The sequence below is a fragment of the Salmo salar genome, chromosome 16, assembly GCF_965601325.2.
Source record: "Salmo salar chromosome 16, fSalSal1, whole genome shotgun sequence".
NCBI lineage: Eukaryota > Metazoa > Chordata > Actinopteri > Salmoniformes > Salmonidae > Salmo > Salmo salar.
Genome location: NC_138306.1, coordinates 7,188,292 through 7,209,521, shown reverse-complemented (window position 1 = coordinate 7,209,521; position 21,230 = coordinate 7,188,292). Strand labels below are relative to the sequence as shown.

At 43.4% G+C, this 21,230-nt stretch overlaps 1 protein-coding gene across 1 annotated transcript in view; it reads left to right on the top strand.

Annotated features, from left to right (window-relative positions):
• shank2b (SH3 and multiple ankyrin repeat domains 2b) overlaps positions 1-12,225 on the top strand; it is a 136,250-nt gene extending 124,025 nt beyond the window's left edge. The window contains exons 19-22 of the mRNA XM_082962492.1: positions 804-931; positions 1,520-1,667; positions 1,914-4,356; positions 6,057-12,225. Coding sequence (XP_082818618.1) covers positions 804-931; positions 1,520-1,667; positions 1,914-4,356; positions 6,057-6,585 — 3,248 coding nt within the window. The 3' untranslated portion in view covers positions 6,586-12,225. The remainder of the gene's footprint in view (positions 1-803; positions 932-1,519; positions 1,668-1,913; positions 4,357-6,056) is intronic.
• Positions 12,226-21,230: the final 9,005 nt, after the last annotated feature.

Below are 21,230 nucleotides of genomic sequence, written 5' to 3'. Positions count from 1 at the left end.
AATGTGTTTCATGAAGACAATAAAGAGGAATGTATGTAGCCTACAGCTCTCTGTCCTCTGTTGACAGGTTTTGACAGCAGTGACTTGAGGGAGAAGTGTTTGTGAATGTACTCATCACTAGCTATAGAATAAGGATGCATGTCCGTATCTGAACTGCCTTTTCTTCCACTGTATTCCTGTTGTAGATGATCAGTCCTCCGATAATGAGAGTCTAAAGAAGAGGATTGTTTTCTCAGTCACTCTAAGTAATCGTCCCATGCATGGGAGCGCAAAACTACAAAAAAACGCTAGCATGTTGGTTGTGCAGTGGCTGCTGAACCATAAACCTATTCCCAGATCTGTTTGTGCTATCTTACCAACTTCTTGTCACTCATTGTAAATGATTTACGTGTCCTAAATGGCACCCTATTCCCTACATAGTACACCACTTTTGACCAGAGACCAATGGGCCCTGGTCAGAAGTAGTGCACTACATGTGGTAGGGTGCCGTTTGGGACACAGAAAGGAGTTGGAAAGAGAGCAGAAATAGACTGGCACCCAGGATAGCTAAACCATAGAAACAAAAGGAAAAGCCTGATGGAGGTATAGCTAGCAAGGGAAGCTTGCACGGCTTTGACTTTGACCAATGTCAGTGTGACTATTTCTGTTCTCTTTCTTTTCCTTTCTGCTCGGTTTGATATCAGTTCTTACTTACGGGCCTGGATTGCCATTGCCTGGGTTGAAGGCTCGTTTTAGCTTAGAGACGGATGTAGGCTACAGTGTCCTGTACTGACAGTAGAGATGTGTGTTACTTTGTGTTCCAGATAAAGTGGATGAGAACATGCCTCCTCAGAAGCCTATATGGGAGAACTCCAACGCTGACATAAGGGTCGCTAACACAGTCAAGTCACGGCCCAACAGCAGGTGCTTCGCCTTGAGCCCCGAGATGAATGTAGGTATAAGCCCTACCGTCAGTGTACGTTTTGTTGGCTGCGTGGCACAGGAGTGAGACCAGAAAGGTCTACGCTGAGTAGGGTTGAAAAATACTGGAACATTTCCCAAACTTCCCAGGTTTTCCAAAAATCGCAGTTGGGAGTATTCCCAAAATCAGCTGTGACTGAGAATCCAACTGGGAATCAATAGCCATTTTTTTTTTAAACTGGGCATTTTAGAAAAGTTTCTGGAATTTTTTAAAAGTTAATGCTCAGAGAATTCTGGTGGCTGCACCATTGCCTGTTGGACGTTACTGCTATATTCTGGCTGGTAATATAAATGCTTGATTGGCTTCCTTTGTTAGACGCTGTGCATGGCCCTGATGGGAATTGCATTCCCTGATTTGCTTGGTCTCAGAAGAGTATATGAAGGTTAAAATGCTTCTTGTTCTTTGTTGTTCTTAATTTCTTTCACAAGTTTATCTGCAACGTTGAGGACAAACAAACACAGTTGGATATTGTTGATTTAATGTACCTCAAAAAGACCTCTGTGATACTATGTAGTAAAGATTAGTCCAGGCACCCAGTGTCTTCGCTCTGTGTTGCAGTCCATGTGTGAGAGCCAGGATATGTCGATGCCGACCCAGACCCAGCCCCAACCCAGAGAGCCAGGCAGTCCCAGAGGTCGAGGACCCTACCTGGGGGTGCCAAACAGACAGGGGACCATGAGACGACAGAAGTCCATAGGAACATCTGGTAACTGCATATCAACATGTTTCTGTCAAGGCTAAATATTGAACCTGCATACATACTGTATGGTACACACATACAGAACCAATGTGTGGACACACACATACACACACACACATCTGTGGGTAAATCCCTGTAATCGACAGAGAAAAAAAATGAGGAAATGACCTTTTTGCACACACACCCTTGAAGGTTTCAATTGTATAATTGCCATCGATATATTGTAATTCATCATGTATTTTTCTTTTTCAGGAATAACAGAAGAGGAGACCCCTCAGTTTCTGACCCCACCTATGTTGAAATTCACCAGGAGCCTCTCCATGCCGGACACATCAGAGGACATCCCACCCCCACCCGCCATCTCCCCTCCATCTCCCCCTTACAACAACGTCCCCAACCCCCAGGGCAGAGGCTACGGCACCATCAGACACTCTGCTCCTAAAGGCACCGCCCCAGAGCGAGGGGACCTCACCGCTGGCGGCAGCGATGGGTGGAGGGAGCAGGGGGGTATGTACTACAGAGAGCCCCAGTCGGAACAGTACCAGTCTGAGGACCACCACCACCAACAGGGAAGCCACAGTCCAGGCCAAGGCCTCACAGCCCAGCAGAGCTTCCTGAACCGCAGGGCCCAGATCCCTGAGAACCCCTACTCAGACCTGGGGAAGATGGGCAACCTGGGGCTGTTTGCCCCCAACAAGCCCCAGAGGAGGAAGGGCATGCTGGTGAAGCAGGACAAGATCGAGGACAGCCCTGAGAAGATCTGCACCATCAAAATCCCAACCATCATCATCAAGGAGCCGTCTACATCCAGCAGTGGTAAGAGCAGCCAGGGCAGCAGCATGGAGATAGAAACTGGCACCCACGAACACCCGGGACAGCTCCGGCCCGACGACGGACACAACCCCAGCAGCCCCTTTGCCACGGCCATGGCGGGCGCCGTGCGAGAGCGAGAGAGGAGGATGGTGGAGTCTCACCAGAACTCCCCATCCTACAGGTTCACCGACCAGGGTGACGAAGACTCGCCTCCCGCCCCAATCCCTCGCCTCCGCCACTCCAAGTCCATCGACGAGGGGATGTTCAGTAGTGATGAACGCCTGCGCCGCATCATGGCCCCACCTGCCTCTCTCCTCAACATCCCCAGAGAAGGAGGCAATGTGACGAACTTCAATACCTCAGAGCCCAACATGGTGAGGGAGCCACTCTACACCCGCACGGGTCACCACAGCCCGGTCAGTCTGCCAAACAAGACCTACACCTCCAGCAGCGGACACTACGTCCACCCAGTAACTGGGAAGCCTCTGGACCCTAACTCCCCTCTTGCACTGGCTCTAGCTGCACGGGACCGGGCCATGAGAGAGCAGTCCCAGCCTCTCCCACTGAAGACTGAGCTACCCAAACCTGACCTGAACAAGCCTCTGTTCATCGACACTAAGCTAAGGACTGGCATGGATGCGAGTTTCTCCTCGACGGCCACCATGGGTCGACCAGGCAGGGCAGGGCTTCGCAGGCAGATGACCGAGGCCAAGTACGAGACAGAGTCAAAATACGACCACCCGCTGGCTAAAGACCAGGACAAGAGTCTATCCCGGCCTGAGAGAGAAGAGGAGAAGAAGAACATGTTGATAGACATCGTGGACACGTCTCAGCAGAAGTCTGCTGGTCTGCTGATGGTTCACACCACTGACGGAGCCAGGTCTGAGGAGAACAGCCTGTCTGAGGGGGACAGGGACGGGGCAGTGAGTCCAGACAGCACCCCCAGCGAGCTCCGGGATCCCAACCAACCTAACACCTCCAAAATGTCCTCCCCTAACCCCCATAACTCCCACTCTATGGGCCCTGGACCCAGAGGTAGTAAGACCATGATCACCGTCACCTCAGTAGATGAGCCGGTCAAACTCCCCTTCGGCATCCCTCCTCCGCCCTGCGTTCCCTCTGTTGACATCGACGATGACTTCTTCGCTGACCCACTGCCGCCGCCGCTGGAGTTCGCCAACAGCTTCGACATCCCAGAGGACCAGAAGGGGGCGATTGCTGAACTGCTCAAACAGCATCGAAACGCTGGTAGAGCCCCGTCGTCTCTAGCTCCTTTCTACCCCCACCATGGTAACACCCCAAGCCACCCTGACCAGACGATGATCAAACGGCCTGCAGTGCTCACTAACTGTATGCCCCCCAGTTTCCCCCCCAACGCCCTGGAGAGCTACGAGCCTATCAGTGACTCTGGGATCGATGTGGAGCCAGACAGCCGCAGTAGTGGAGATCCTCAGATGGAGACTACGAGCACTGTATCCACTGTGTCCAGTATCTCTACGCTGTCGTCAGACGGTGGCGAGGCGCTGGACAACACATGCACAGTCTATGCAGATGGACAGGCCTTTCTGGTGGACCGGACCTCAAAGCCAAAAAACAGGCATCCTGCCGCCAACAAGAGTAATGCACTTTACAAGGACCCCGCCTTGATGGATAGAGAAGAGAACCTAAGAACTTTCGGAACGCCCTCCTCTGTCCCGCCACCTCCCCCCGGGGCATGCGTCCACTCAGAGCCCCCCAGAACACCAACGCAAAGGACCTCAAAGCTGTGGGGAGACCCGCCAGGCTCTAACCCCTATGACATGCAGAACAAGGACAAGACACCAAAGCCAGGGGACGGGATAGACTCTTCTTCCTCAGGATGTAGGACCGTTTTTGGATCAAGGTAATCTTTGTTTTTGCTGTGTGTGTGTGTGTGTGTGTGTGTGTGTGTGTGTGTGTGTGTGTGTCTAAGCATGCTTGTGTGTGCGTCCGCGTTTCTGTGCGTGCATATGTGTGTGTGTTCTACCGGAGAGCAGAAAGAGTTGCCTAGCAACCTAATAATGAGAGCAGCAGCCTTGAGGAGTAGATGAGCAACAACGTCATGTCAGTCTGATTATCATAGAGACTAAACCGCCACAGCGCTCTCCTTGGAAGGAAGGGGTGAGCCATGTGTCACTGTGCGTGTGTCACAAGCGGCACGGTTCAAAATAGCACCGAGGCTACGTCCCAAATGGCACCATATTCCCTATTCAGTGCGCTACTTTTGATCAGGGCCTGCAGGGGAATATGGAATAGTGTTCAATTTGAGACCACACCCGGAGTCTCTTTAAACCGGGGTGGATGGTGTGTGTAACCTGTCTCTTTATCATCTATCATTTCAACAAACCCAGAGTATGTGAAATACCTAGGAGCAGCCGGGGCTCTCTCGTCAGTTAACCCTCCCCTTCCTTCCTCTACCAGTCACGTCAGATTACTAAAGTAGTATGGCACTGTAGACTAGAAGTGTGTATACGTTGAGGCTCCAACAGATGTAGGCTATGCAGTGTTGTATGTGTGGGATGTACGATTGTAGCCTGTAATTGTGTGGTTTGATTTTTGCCGGTATGGAAACATATTTCTGCGTGTGTATTTATGTCACCAGCTTTGTGTAGGCTATGTAGGTTTCTCTCTGTACGTTTGTTTATTTGGTGTGTGAATAGTTGCCGTTTGTCCATTTGTGTAAATTGCATATATCTGTTTTGTACAGTAGGCTACCTAAGCCTGCGTGGCATTTCTTAAAGACACGGCGCGTTCCTCACCACAGCAGTCCCCTGTGATAGCAGCACTTATTATGGAAAGCTGTCGTTATTTACAGAGCAAACCAGAAGACTCTAACCCTAAAATGCATGGCTATACCAGCAAAGTTCTGCTTGTGGTGGCTACAAGCTGAATATGCTGCAGAGCAGAGCACATCCCTGTCGTGTGATCTGAATGAGACATTAGGTTAACCTGATTCAACCTGATTCCTAGTGTGAATAGATGAATAGCATAGAGATCTTCTGACCCTTTCAAAATAATGGCTGTCACTTTATATGGGAAGAAAAACGCAGTTCGTTCATTTTGTATTTAGAATGAATTCCCCACTTCCTACTTACAAAGGAGTGAATATCTCTTTTGTTTTTATTCTTAACTTCTTTTACTTCCCTCTCCTCTGACACAAACAAACACACACACACAAACACACACTGTAGCCTACTCCCAGTCTGCAGCTTTGCAGGAGTTGGTGTAGTATAGGGAAAGACTGTTTTATTCTCCTGTAGGTCTGTCAGGTCAGGTAGACTACTTCTTCCCTTCCCCTCGCAGGAGGAGAGACATCAAAGCGTCCGTCTCTTACTGGCCCCGTCAGAGCGGTCAGGGAGGGAGGGGGCAGGATTAGTGAATGAATGTATATACTGCAGGGGTTATGTACTGCGCTTGTTTGCATCCAGGTGTAGTTGTGGAATATTACAGTTTGTTTGTCAGGCTGACTTAGCATCTCTGACTAATGTTTAAGTTCAATATCTTCTGATAAACAACACCCCTCTCTTTCGTCCTCTAACCTGGTGCGTTCTGTACTTTCCGTAGGGGTCCAGACGGTGGGTCCCTTGCCTCAGGTACACAGCGGAATACCACAGTCACTTTTGCTGCCCAGCTCGGCCCGAGCGTGCCGGCCCCATCTCCACAACGAGAGACAGAGAGTCTCCCCCACCACCGAGCCCCCAGCCCCATCCTCTCTCCTCCAGACTCAGGCCTCAGCTGTGCCTCCTCCCTCCCCGCAACCTCCCCCACCCTCTCGGATGTGTTCGGCCTGCCCACCCCCCCTCTCAGCCTGGGCACGGGGAGCAGCCGCTCACCCTCCCCCCTCACCCTCATGCAGGCCGTCTCCAACAAGCCTTTTGCCACCAAGCCGGTTCTGATGTGGAGCAAGCACGATGTGGCCGACTGGTTGGAGAGCCTAAACCTGGCAGAGCACAGAGACACCTTCATGGACAACGACATCGAGGGCTCCCATCTGCCCAGCCTGCAGAAGGACGACCTCATAGATCTCGGGGTGACCAGAGTCGGCCATCGGATGAACATAGAGAGAGCTTTGAAACTGTTGATGGACAGATGAGAAGAGAGGATAGAGGTCTCTCAGTCTCCAACACAACAACTTCACATAACAGTTTTATTTACGTTGACTTATTTAAACTCTACTTACTGTACAATTCTTATGATGATGCTTGTTTTGTCGAAACTTAGAAATATCCTCATGTATCCTGAAGAAACTGCAACTTAAAACAGCACTGCAGTTTCCTGAATAAGCACAAAAGTCCCCCAGAGTGGGATAGAGTGATCCCAGGTGAGACAGAGCCGCGCTGTCAGTAGAAAGTAAGGAAGCAGACACACAGGGACCTGGCTGCGATGTGGAATACACTACACTATCAAACAGAACAGCAGCCTAATCACTACGGGACTTAAGGACTTTTGAAATCAACCTCATTTGAATGCAAAACCAGAACCAGCTTTGCAGGGGTTTCATTTTCTATTGTATCTCTGTTAGAAAGTATGTGAATACTGATCTCTTCAGGAAAAAGGGTGGGAATCTGCACTGCACAGGGCCGGCGCTAGAACAAATCAGTTGGACGGGCACATTTTGTTTTACGGGACCTCCTATGTGTGTACGTGCTTGGCCTCAAGGTACCCCCCCCCCTTCAAGCTAATTGAGCAGTCAGTCTGACTGCAACATTCTAACAGTGTATTTAATACATTTAACATATGCTATCGCCAAAATAATAATTTGGTTGTGTTTATGAAGGTCTTAAGTAACATTAGAATACAACAAATATATTTCCAAAAACACAAGAGCATTTTCATTACTTTATGTTACTGTAGGATACAGTATGTAAAAACTGAAAAACACAACAAAAATACACCCAAATTCAAGTGTTCAATAAATTGTATTCGTGGAGTGCCTTTGTTACAACTATGAAACAGAAAGCATAGGTGTGGGAATGCGGTAACAGCTTCTTTTTATAACAACAAAATAAAAGTACCCCAACCACCAAGACGCACGGTGTGCAGTCAAACGATGAAAACATCAGTAGCCTAAACATATAAGCGCCAAGTGTGCTTGATAAATAGTGAAAATCATCACAAAGCAATAATGGCATTATAATGAATATACAGTAAGAGTCGATGACAGCCGTAAGAAATTGTCAATTATCAGTTGGAGAATGTCCATCTCATATAAACAAACGAAAGCGCTTTGAGGCCTGCTCTTTCAGTGATGACATTTTGTGCTGATATTTGGCCTGTAGCATTGTCACCGGCTTGTTCTTTCCAAGCGGTGCCATCCCTTCCTCTCTCCTGTCTCACCGTTTCATTTGTTGGTGGCGCAGGCACCTTCTCAGTGTGCACCATTCTGGCTTTTTTTGTTGTTGCCTTTACGCCTCGGATGTGTAGATTCAGCCTGAGGCTCAGAATCAGAAGAATAATCATCAGAGATTTCATCATGATTCATTTCTTCCCCACCATCTGAATCATTTTCATTCAGATTTTGTAGCAACGCTTGCCATTTTAAATTACGCACGCTCTCACTGTCTACTCCAAGTAGGCCAGAATAGACTGGAAAGACTGCTTGGTTTCGGTGAACTGATATAGGGTACATACTATTTTGAGGTTATAATTAGAATAGATCAATACAATAAAATGTCCCGCACTGTTCTTCGTTCACAATTGGTGATTATATAATTATGTATTGTTCGCTTCCCCTCGCTCATCAACTCACCCATTCCCCACATCATACTTTACTTCATTTATTTAATCTGTTGTTATATGTGTGAAATTAGTTTCAGTATAGTTTAGGTTCAGATTCGAGACAGTTATCGGGGTGGTTATCAACTGGGCATGGCACTATCGGGAGCAGGCCCTACTGTCGGCAGGACAGTAGGCAATTGGGGAAAAACATAAAACTGGTTCTGTTTGATTCTAACAACAACAGTGTGTTTTATAGACTTATTTAGGAAAGGTCAAGGACGAAAGGGGGCATGACTTTATAAATGGCAGGGTAGTGCATGTTTTAGCCTAATGAGCAGTCCAAATGACTGCTTTAGCGGTTCTAGTGTGGGTTTTATAGTAAAGACATTTAGCTGTAAAAATGTATTACCTTTTAATGTGGCATGAACACAACCAGTCATGATGTTTTCATCTGATTGTCCAGCAAATCACTTCAAGAAATAAGTTACCTTCGTGCACTCGTCCAAATAGCATCCGAGTGAGCGAAACAGCGCCCCTCTGTCTTACTATATGTAGCCCATGTATCTGATGGGATCTGGCAAAAAAATGAGAATGACATGCCATGCTCTTTAATTGCAGACACCTTCACATACATGGGCTACACATACTGAGACAGAGTGGCGCTGTTTCGCTCACCCGGATGTTTTATCTGAGATTGACGCTGTCTTTATGTCGGCGCACGTCTCGGTCAAATAAATTATACGCCACAGTGGATGCGTTATAATACCCATAAAAACACGGAAATGGTTCCAATGGTTTTTACGACATAAATCTTTCACGCCGTGAATTTGACAGAGGATACGAATTAATTGTGTTTGGTGTAGGCTTACCTTGTGACGTTTTGATAGCTGTGTAATTCTCTCACGGATAAGGTGAGTTTTTATCAATATATTCGCCTCAATTTAATATAATCAATGTGCAAAGCTAGTTATTGATAAACTTTTACTTGTCCGGAGAGATTTGCGCGGCTATCAAAACGTCACTCCTAGGTAAACCAACACAAAACACAGACCTTATACGAAGTAGTTCTAAGATCGCAGACACAAAAATGAATGGTGAAAAAAATGATTTCAACCATTTCCTGGTTTTATGACTCGTACTGTGTTACTCAATAGGGCTTAGGGGGCGGGCCATGGCACTGCAGTGTGTGGAATTCATTTTTCTCTCTCTCCCTTTTTACCGGGATGTAGTTTGATTTGAGGGACAGTACAGTGTTTTCTCAGACAAAGGTATTGCACATTTCTACCCTGAAAGGGAGATCACGTCAGATGGATTTCAAAATAGGTGCAGTAGCAAGTTGTGGCCCTTAGATTTCACTTGCCACGTTTTCAACATACTTTCAAGTTTTAATATTTGTTTGTAGTTTTGTTTACTTGAGGATGGAAATCATTATACTGTCTTCCGCAGGAAGCTGAAGTGTGTGCCAGCAGCTCTCCCTACTGTTGTCTTCTGAACATGACACGGCAGAGAGAGCAGAGCTTGGCAGTCAGGGCTTTCCAATCGTTATCACCAACCATCATCCTTTCTTTCGCAGTCTTCTATGTCCTCTGAGAGGAATAATACACACACTATCGCATTAGGTTATTACTATACCCTGAACTGATGTTTAGGGCTTTGGGATTGAAGACTCAGGAATGGATTACCCTAGTTCAACAGAGTAGCAGGGACGGGGTCAATTTCAATTCAGGAAGTAAACTGAAATTCTAATTCTACATTTTTCTCAGAGAAGCATTGAAGAAAATTTACATTTACTTCCTGGATTTAAAAGGAATTTACCCCAACACTGCAGAATAGGCATGTTTCTGAAGACGAATATCAGCCAAGTTTATGCAACGATGAGAAAAAGTAGGCGAACAAACACTAAAGTTGGAATTTCCTTTTCCCCTTCCCCTAGAATAGGAATAGTTCAACTTGTTTGGCAATCGAAGAGAGGCAGATACCTCTAAGAATCAAGTTGCTAGAAATGTTATATGATTATTGAAGTATTAGAGATGTATTTATTCTATGATGGTGTTTTGATGGGTTTTGTTGATGAGGAAGAAAGTTGTAGATATCCACAGACATGATGATAGCTTCTTTATAGAATTAGATCATGCTTTTAGGGGAATTTTTACTCCCAGTGACTGCTGTTCTGGAACACATGGAGCTACAGGACATTTGCTAAACTATGTGCCATTTGACTTCTTTGACAGGTCTCTTTTATACAACACGTCTGAAACTGGCCAAATCCAAAACAGTATCACCAGAATAAGAATGTCCTTAAGTGCAGCATCATTTCCCTCCATGTTCTCAAGGCAAAGTGTCCTCATACCATCACCAGTCCAAGAAGGCAGGGATTCACTCATCATAATGTTGATGAGTTTAAATGTAGTTTACTCTCTCCACTGTTTTTTCACTGAAACGGTCTGAAGTGGTATTTTCCACTCAGTTTGCTTTGGGTTTATATCCCTGACCTTAACAGTGTAAACTTCTTCATATTTGAAATTCCCCAAAACAAAATGAAAGTGCTAGCTAAAATTCTTACAGTATTTATGAAACATTCTTTTGGATTGACATCTCAGAGCACAACAAATTCAGTGTATGGGTGGGACGTGTGTGTGATCTAATGGTGTGACAGGGGGGAAAACATACCTTGATATGACTGATGACTTTGTAAAAAAAAAAAAGTGTGATGGTCCGCAATCGAAAGGATGTTGCCTAAAGCATACTTAATTTGTATTTATCTACGACTGTCTGATGACTGTAGTATGACCTCATAACAGAAAAGTTCTAGTGCGATAGACTGCAGAGTAGTGCTTATCACCTGTCAGTTGTCACTGTTGACATGCGGGCACACTTTGAGATGAGATCTTATGTTAAGAACCACAGGAACAAGAAAGAGCACAGCACAGTATTTTTTGATTACGTAGAGATATTTAATATTAGGATATATTCCTATCCGTGTTGTTGCCATATCAACCCTGAGCTGTGGTTAGGTTTTTCAAAAAGAAGAGAGATATGATTAAGAAGCAATATAATATCAATTCTGTTTCAAGTTGTTGTTTTTCTTATTCTTTTCCAGGGGAATAATTATACATGTAACAGGATTTCAAGTCTCTCTATTTTTAAAATTGACATAAATAATTGTGTTATAATCCATATTCCTATAGAGCATATTTGAAACTTTTAGCAATTGATAGTCATGTATTTACAAAGCCTCTGTAATTATTAAAAGCTGATATCAACTGATTTGCATAGTTTTTGCATCATGTGTGTATAAATGAAGATTCTCAGGCTGTATATTTCGACACTATTTGCTCTAGAAAGCGTTATATGACCACTATATGACCAAGAGAAAAACACACCACTGAATGTGACTGTTGATGTACAGTAGAGTTGATGGCTGCACGTTGCACTGAGGTCATGTACAGGCCTAAAGGCTTAGTAGTGAAGCTGACTAGACCTATATACTTACCAAGGCATCTGAAGCTCCAAGAGGTTCAAGGAAAGTCAATTAATCAGGAGATGGGGCTATGCTTCTGTACCTTGGCAAACATTTTAAAAGCTCATTTTCCTTGTTACTTTGCCCTGTAGGGCCACTGTAGTATGCTGTCAATGGAACATAGCATAGAAATCCAGACTGAATTCTGCTCTATTTCAGGTTTATTTCACTCCACTGGGAAACAATAGTGAAATGTAGTACGATGCAGTCTGGCTACATTGGACATGTTAAGATGCCGTAAACTGACAGGTATCAGCTCCAAACTTTATGTCCTCTTGTTTTATTCTTCATAGATACAGAATCACTCTGCTTTTTGTCAACGTCCTTTTCATGCTATCTATGTTGCTGTAATTTTATGCTACAAATAATTCATTTACTTTAGAGAAAAATTCATATTATTGAGATCAGAGGAATATAAGTATTTGTAACTGCACTTTCCCCTAAGTTCACAAACCAACATTTTATGGAGGTTAATAAATATAATATTGCGCAATATTTGATCACATTGATGTTGTATTGCTTTTTTGTCTTGAAAAGACATGTCCAATGGTGCTCCATGTTTGATTGACAACTGATACACTGGGTGTTGCAATGACTTTTAACAATGTGTTCAATTATTCTGGTTCCAGATCTGTTTTGTGCTGTCTTGCCAACGCCTATGGTAAATCATATGGTCACTTATATCTCTCAATAGTCCTGTTTATACCTGGTTCTAACTTGACTCCTTTGTCCTGATTTTGTCCACATTCTGATAGTGACTACATTTTTTGACCGGTGTAGACAATCAGAAGACACATTGTGATCTGATTGTGATCAGATTAACCTGCCCACCTCCGGATGTAGTCAGACACGCATTGTGTCTGTTTATCTTACGAGTGTAGACAGAGAAACCATTTAAATCATCATTATTCCGCCCTCTAAAATCACTTACAGGTGGCACCATTAACTGATTACATCAATATGTGTCTAACAATAAATAAATATTATTTTGAGAAATAGCTGTGAAATAATTTGCATAAAGGAAGGGACCAGGATATCTGGTCACAATGCAGTCACAGTGGACGGATAACAGACACATTTTAATACAATGTGTAGACATTTCTGGAAATGTGGGCACAATCACAATGTAGACAAGATCAGGACGAAGGACCCATATTAGCACCAGGTATAAACAGGGCTAATGTTTGGCTTGAAAATTATTTTCGAAGTTGGCAAGACAGCCGAAACAGATCTGAGATCAGGCTTGTGTTCAATCATTTAGATATATGGATGTGATGCAATCCACAGGAGGTTTGGATATACGTCATCATCTCCACTACCCTTGCAGCTTGATCAAAGGTACGATATACAGTACTCCACTCACCCAACCTAATCCTGTGCCAAAGTTATACCTTCTGATATACTGAGCTGTTGCTATTGTAGTGTCTCTCCAATGATGCCTTATAAATTATCTCAGGATTACACTTTTGTCCAATATTGAGCTAGTATTTGGCAGCAGGTGTGTGTGTGATCTAATATTATTTTGCTGTAATATACATTTTAGTGTGACATTTGTTGATTTATAATCATTTTAATTGAAGGTTAATTACTCCTAATTACTGGATAATCGTCCATTTGGAGCCAACAGAATAATTATATTCTGAACTCTATCCTTCTAAAATTAGGTGCCCTTTATATAGATGGAGAATCCTGCCCTCTAGTGGATATCATGATTCTGAGAAATGGCCCCTGAATGTCCTTTAACCCATCATTACATTTTTTGCACAAATTAGGAGAGAAGATCTCAGTCCTAACGGAAGATGTCCCCAAGATATAGTCTACACTCAAGAATAGGAGATTATTTTCCCTCACAAGGCATTTACTTTGAAAGTACATGCAAATTCAATTGTAATTACACTGTAATAACTTATGAATGTAGCTTTTTTTGGGGTGACCCTCTTGGGCCACTGGAGGGTTCCAATCAGGGACCTGAGTGTCCTTGGTCAGTGATTGGCTGGCACGAGGTACACACACAAAACACACACACCCTGCAGGCCAGTCATCCCTCAGTGGTCATCAGGTCTCTAAGGACTGCTGCACGTCCAGCTGGGGTTCATTAAACTGGACGCCCATTGTGATACTGTGAGAAAGTGCCTTTATATACCCGATGGGTGTACATACACACACGTACACATATACACACACACGCATGCATGCATGCATGCACAAATGCATACACAACTATGCATACACACACATACAGTACCGGTCAAAAGTTTGGACATACCTACTCATTACAGGATTTTTCTACATTGTACATTGGTATACAGAAGATAGCCCTATATGGTAAAAGACCAAGTCCATATTATGGAAAGAAGAGCTCAAATAAGCAAAGAGAAATGACAGTCCATCATTACTTTGAGACATGACGGTCAGTCAGTGCAGAATATTTAAAGAACTTTGAAATTGTCTTCAAGTGCAGCCGCAAAAACCATCAAGCACTATGATGAAACTGGCTCTCATGAGGGCCGCCACAGGAAAGGAAGACCCAGAGTTACCTCTGCTGCAAAGGATAAGCTCATTAGGAGTTACCAGCTTCAGAAATTGCAGCCCAAATAAATGCTTCACAAAGTTCAAGTAACAAGAACTATCTCAACATCAACTGTTTAGAGGAGACTGCATGAATCAGGCCTTCATTGTTGAATTGCTGCAAAGAAACCACTAATAAAGGACAGCAAACACAAGCACTGGACATTAGACCGGTGAAAATCAGTCCTTTGGTCTGATGAGTCCAAATTTGTGATTGTTGGGTCCAACCGCCTTCTCTTAGTGAGACGCAGAGTAGGTGAATGGATTATCTCAGCATGTGTGGTTCCCACCGTGAAGCATTGAGGAGGAGGTGTGATGGTGTGGGGGTGCTTTGCTGGTGACAAAGTCTGTGATTTATTTAGAATTCAAGGCACACTTAACCAGCATGGCTACCACAGCATTCTGTAGCGATACGCCATCCCATCTGGTTTGCGTTTAGTGGGACTATCATTTGTTTTTCAACAGGACAATGACCAAACACACCTCCAGGCTGTGTAAGGGCTATTTGACCAAGAAGGAGTGTGATGGAGTGCTGCATCAGATGACCTGGCCTCCACAATCACCTGACCTCAACCCAATTGAGATGGTTTGGGATGAGTTGGACTGCAATGTGAAGAAAAAGCAGCCAACAAGTGCACAGCATATGTGGGAACTCCTTCAGGACTGTTAGAAAGGCATTCCAGGTGAAGCTGGTTGAGAGATGCCAAGAGTGTGCAAAGCTGTCATCAAGGCAAAGGGTGGTTACTTTGAAGAATCTAAAATATAAAATATATTTTGATTTGTTTAACACTTTTCTGGTTACTACATGATTCCATATGTGTTATCTCATAGTTTTGATGTCTTCAGTATTATTCTACAATGTTGAAAATAGTAAAAAATAAGGAAAAACCCTTGAATGAGTAGGTGTGTCCAAACGTTTGACTGATACTGTACATGCGGACAGACATACTCACACACATGCACACATGAACACACACATGCACACCCTGCAGAGGAGTGGAAAGGAAACATATTACCAAGACTAATCTGTAATGTGTGTACACAAGAGGAGAGGAAACCAATTACTGTGCATTTATGTAGAAATTATAATACCGGTTGAAACTGCATTAAACAGCTGTAGGGCTAATTTGTGATTCAAACGAGCCACTTGAACCAGTCTCAACCATAGAGATGTAGTTTTTCACCTATAGGATATTCATGGTCTCAATGCTCTCAACAAAATGAGAGCACTGCCTTTTAATTCGATTAACCCGGTTTTTACTGTGTATGTTGAAACCCAAAAAGTATTTTACTTAAGGATCCCTAGACTGTTTCAAAATTGCAGAAAGCCTACAGTTTGTTTTGATGGGAGTGCTGTAGTCTATCATGGGCTTTGTCCCAAATAGCACTCTATTCCCTACATAGTGCACTACTTTTGACCAGCGCTGGTCAAAAGCATTGCACTATATAGTGAATAGGGTGCCATTTGGGACACGGACTATGATGTGCGTGAGGAGGTGGTCGCAGAGTCACGCTAGCATTGGTCATTCTCAGTAACCTTTGACCCGAGGCTGGCCTGGCAGTCTCTGGAGGCTGGCTGAACTCTGCCAGATCACTCTGTGTGTTCCTACATCCACATCCAGCTGTTTCAAAGGTCTCACTTCATCACTAACCCATCCTCCTTCAGAGTCCTTTGGGACAATGACAGGAACATAGAAGCCTCTCAGAGTTAGCTCACTCACTGCAGTGCTGGTTTTTATAAGGCTGTAGGTTGTAAAAACGGAGTTTACAATTCCATTTGTCAAAAAATGTATATCATCAGTAAAAGTAATGTGACTGAAGCAATATCCTAATGCAGGGTTCCCCAACTGTTGGACATAAAATACTGTAAAAAATGCCAGAAAATCAGCTCCAAGTGATTTCATTTTGGGAAATTGGTTCCAAGGTATTCCCTCACATAATAGAGAGATATACTGTATGTGGTCGTATACAAATGTAAGCAATGTTTGAAATGATTATGCTTTTGTCAAATATTATATATGTTCGGGCGGTCAATTTGCTGTCTACAAATAATTTGTCATTATAATTCAGCTCAGGAAAAAAAATCGGCCTGCGGCTGAATCTTGTTGATGATCCCTGCCCTAATGTTTCCACTTCCTGTGTTTCTCATATCAGCATTAAAACTCCCCCACCCCAATCCATTTTACATTTACATTTTTGTAATTTAGCAGATGCTCTTATCCAGAGTGACCTACCTTTGAGCAGTTCTCTTAAGATAGCTAGGTAAGAAAACAATCGTAGCAAGTACATTTTCCCTCAAAAAAGTACAATAGTTATCAGCACACATTGACACATTCACCCCTTTACACATTCACAACCACCAACAATAACATGTTTAAATATAACTTGGAGACAATGGAACAATCAATATTCAGTCTGTAAAATTGATTTTGGTTTATTCAGTGAAATAAAATAAAAACGTTGAAATATATGGGTCAGCATATTCCCATTAATCTCAAAAACAAACAGCTGATAACCAAAAATACTCTACTGGTAAACATGATCCCACGCCACAAGTTCAGACAACAGATGTTTTTTAGTATCTGTAAAAAAAAAAGTTATTACTCATTTATAAATAGCGTCCCATGCTTCTATTTCCAGGCAGTGAAGTAAAGACTGGTGGAAAATAAACCGACTGGATAGAGGTTTAGGAAACAATATTTATTACAATATTATAAGAAGAATTGAGGAGTTATTTGGACAGATTAAGGAAAATAATGTGTTGGGTGGTAAGGTGGTATACTTTATTTTGAAATCAGTCCAAAGTATACTGTGTGAAAAGAGGCATGTGTGGTTCAACCGTTGTTCCTCAACTAAAAGTTGAAAGATTATTATGATTAAAGGGAATAACTTCACACACAGGTGACTGCCTGCTGGTCCCAGCGTGTCTAATATCACATTTTCTTTAAACACGGACACAGTATATCTATTATGAATTAGGTTTTAAAATCTTAGCCCCAAATTATAATAAGCCTATATGTTTACACTGGCAGCCCAATTCAGATGTTTTGCCTAATTATTGCCCTGGTTTCCGAGAGCCTTCCTTGCATTAAGATCATCGCTAGAACCTTCTTACGATGTATCTTTATTAGCGGTGGTGTTTCCCAGAGCTCTTAATAAAAACCTTTGCACATCTACAAGTGATTTTTACCCTATCAGTATCGACACATGGTCAAATGACGCACATAGCGAACGTTCTCTCCACGTGCTTGTTTGAGAAACATTTAAAAAGCTGGCTCGTAAATAACGATACACTTTATTCATAGAAGTTATCCACTAAAGATATAATCAAGATTTGTTTATGCTATCTGTCTGACTGTTACTACCGATAACTTCAGAACGAAGTTGACTACAAATTGACTACAAGTTGCCAAAGTATTTGCAATTGTTACAAACTAGTGAAGGGCAAAATTATGCTTCAAATGAAAACCGAGGTGATTACATCAAATATAGGCCTACATAGGCAGTTGAGTTCTATTTTGCCACTAGGCTACTTAAATGTTTTGCCTAAATGTGTTACATGTGTGACAACATGTGCACAATGATGTGGCCAATCTGTGATTTAGAGCATTATTATTGGGTACGCATAATAAACCACTTCAAAAGACATAGATGGTAATATCTCTCTAGGAGCTGATCCGTCGTCAGTATTGTGGAATCATTTTAATGTTACTGTAAGATTTGAATGGAGAAAGCTGCTTTTCTTTCGATCCTATCAGTATCGACATATGTCTAATGATGCACTTTGCGAATGTTCTCTATGTTCTTGTTTGGGAAACACTCTTTAAAAAGTTGCTTCGTAAATAAGGATGCATCTGGTACGATCACCATAACGCTTAAATTACATCGCAACTGGGAAACAAGGCCTGGATTTGATTGGCCAAAAGACCAATTAGTGGAAAAAGATCAGATTCACTTTGAACCGAACAGGGAGATTTGTGGGATCTCAAATCTGTATGAGTCAACGTTGCTCAACCATATATAAACAATGCCTTCTAACTCTAAGTTGTTTTCCTGATTATATCTGACCTTACAGTTGACATTCGTGGCTGTAGAATGTGTGCCATTAAACATGAACTATTTTAACTTTCCTAAGGCATCTGCTATCTGTTTATCGCCACAGCAGACCAGGGTTCAAATACTATTCGAAATGATTTCAAATACTTGAGCTGTGCTTGACTGAGCATGTCTGGCACAATAGAACCAAATTGGATAGTCAAAAAAGTGTAACCCCTCCCACTCTGGCACTCCTGGCAGGCTAAAGCAAATACTAAAAGTATTTGAAAGATTAAAAATAGTATTCAACCCAGGGATGCTCATATCAATGCCATGCCATGGACCATGAAAGACTGTTAGACTGACGTTTGTTGGCTTCAGTGGATGGGCAGTTCATAATTTTTGTAAGGGGTTAAGGTAGCAGACAGTAACTCTATACAGTCTCTTGAACCAGGGTCAATCTCAAACTTTGTTGCATAGTGGTGCATTGTGGACAGAGAGTGGCAGGGCAGCCACATAGACTACTATATCTGTATTTATGTCAATCAAAGACAGAAACACCTTCTAGTCAGGAAACATACCGGTTCAAAAAAGGAAACCTATGGAACTCAACTCACAAGAAGCTAGATGGTTAGATGTTGATTTGATTTTGATTTGATTTGATTTAGATAAACCAACTAAAATAACATGTTTTTCTTAACCAAATGTGGGAATTGAATGCTCTAAATGTGTTATGGTTCCTCCTGGCACCAGAGGGCGGCAGAGACCGCCCTAGAGACTTTTTATGGTACTCAGATGTGTCTTATCATTTCATTATTGTTTCCCCTTTAAGAGAGGTGTGTTTTCACTTTCCCTTTGTTAGCTCTTGAATTTAGCTCCCTGTATGTTTGCATTCGAGAATGGGTGAGACAGCGCCCTTTTGACACCACCCTAGTATCCCGGTTTCCTGAGCACTCCAAGCCCCCCCGAACACAGCATTGAGGATCCCATGCAGCTTGGTCACACACGTCTGAGCCCACAGGAGCGTGATAGACGCATGCGCGAAGGCTGCTGCGTCTACTGCGGAGGTCTCGGCCATCTCTGTGCTACATGCCCAGAGCTAACGGGAAATGCCAGAGCTCGCCAGGACCCGGGAGAGACCCTGACGAGCTGTGCAGTTACCTCTTGGCAACCCAGTCACCATCTGTCACTACCAGCAACCCTCCACTGGGACAACCGTCAGCACCAGATTCAAGCCTTTGTGGACTCTGGGTCCTCAGATAATTTCATGAATCAAGACTTCACCAGAGATTTACAAATCCCCTGGGTGAAATGTCCCATCCCTCTGTAGATTCAAGCCCTCGATGGATGCCGCATTCGCTCCGGTCAGGGGGAATATGAGATCAAGCCCATTCTACTGTAGGTTGGGGTGAACCACTGTGAGACTCTTTTTTTAAAGGGGTGGATCAGCTTTAATATTGCAGATAGATTGTTACTCCCATCAATGTAATTGTCTGAATCTTTTCTAATGCCCCATATATTTTTGGGGTAAATATACAGTTGAAGTCGGAAGTTTACATACACTTAGGTTGGAGTCATTAAAACTCGTTTTTCAACCACTCCGCAAATTTCTTGTTAACAAACTATAGTTTTGGCAAGTCGGTTAGGACATCTACATTGTGCATGACACAAGTCATTTTCCCAACAATTGTTTACAGACAGATTATTTCCCTTAAAATTCACTGTATCCCAATTCCAGTGGTCAGAAGTTTACATACTCTAAGTTGACTGTGCCTTTAAACAGCTTGGAAATTTCCAGAAAATGATGTCATGGATTTAGAAGCTTCTGATAGGCTAATTGACATCATTTGAATCAATTGGAGGTGTACCTGTGGATGTATTTCAAGGCATACCTTCAAACTCAGTGCCTCTTTGCTTGACATCATGGGAAAATCAAAAGAAATCAGCCAAGACTTCAGAAAAGAGAATTGTAGACCTCCACAAGTCTGGTTCATCCTTGGGAGCAATTTCCAAACGCCTGAAGGTACCACGCTCATCTGTACAAACAATAGTGCGAAAGTATAAACACCATGGGACCACGCAGCCGTCATACCGCTCAGGAAGGAGGCGCCTTCTGTCTCCTAGAGATGAACATACTTTGGTGCGAAAATTGCAAATCAATTCCAGAACAACAGCAAAGGAACTTGTGAAGATGCTGGAGGAAACGGGTACAAAAGTATCTATATCCACAGTAAAACGAGTCCTATATCGACATAACCTGAAAGGCTGCTCAGCAAAGAAGAAGCGACTGCTCCAAAAGCGCCATAAAAAAGCAAGACTACGGTTTGCAACTGCACATGGGGACAAAGATTGTGCTTTTTGGAGAAATGTCCTCTGGTCTGATGAAACTGTTTGGCCATAATGACCATTGTTATGCTTGGAAGAAAAAGGGGGAGGCTTGCAAGCCGAACAACACCATCCCAACCGTGAAGCAAGGGGGTGGCAGCATCATGTTGCGGGGGTGCTTTGCTGCAGGAGGGACTGGTGCACTTCATAAAATAGATGCCATCATGAGTCGGGAAAAGTATGTAGATATATTGAAGCAGCATCTCAAGACATCAGTCAGGAATTAAAGCTTGGTCGCAAAATGGTCTTCCAAATGGACAATGACCCCAAGCATACTTCCAAAGTTGTGGCAAAATGGCTTAAGAACAACAAAGTCAAGGTATTGGAGTGGCCATCAAAAAGCCCTGACCTCAATCCCAAAGAACATTTGTGGGCAGACCTGAAAAAGCGTGTGTAAGCAAGGAGGCCTATAAACCTGACTCAGTTATCCCAGCTCTGTCAGGAGGAATGGGCCAAAATTCACCCAACTTATTGTGGGAAGCTTGTGGAAGGCTACCCGAGTGTCAGTTTGG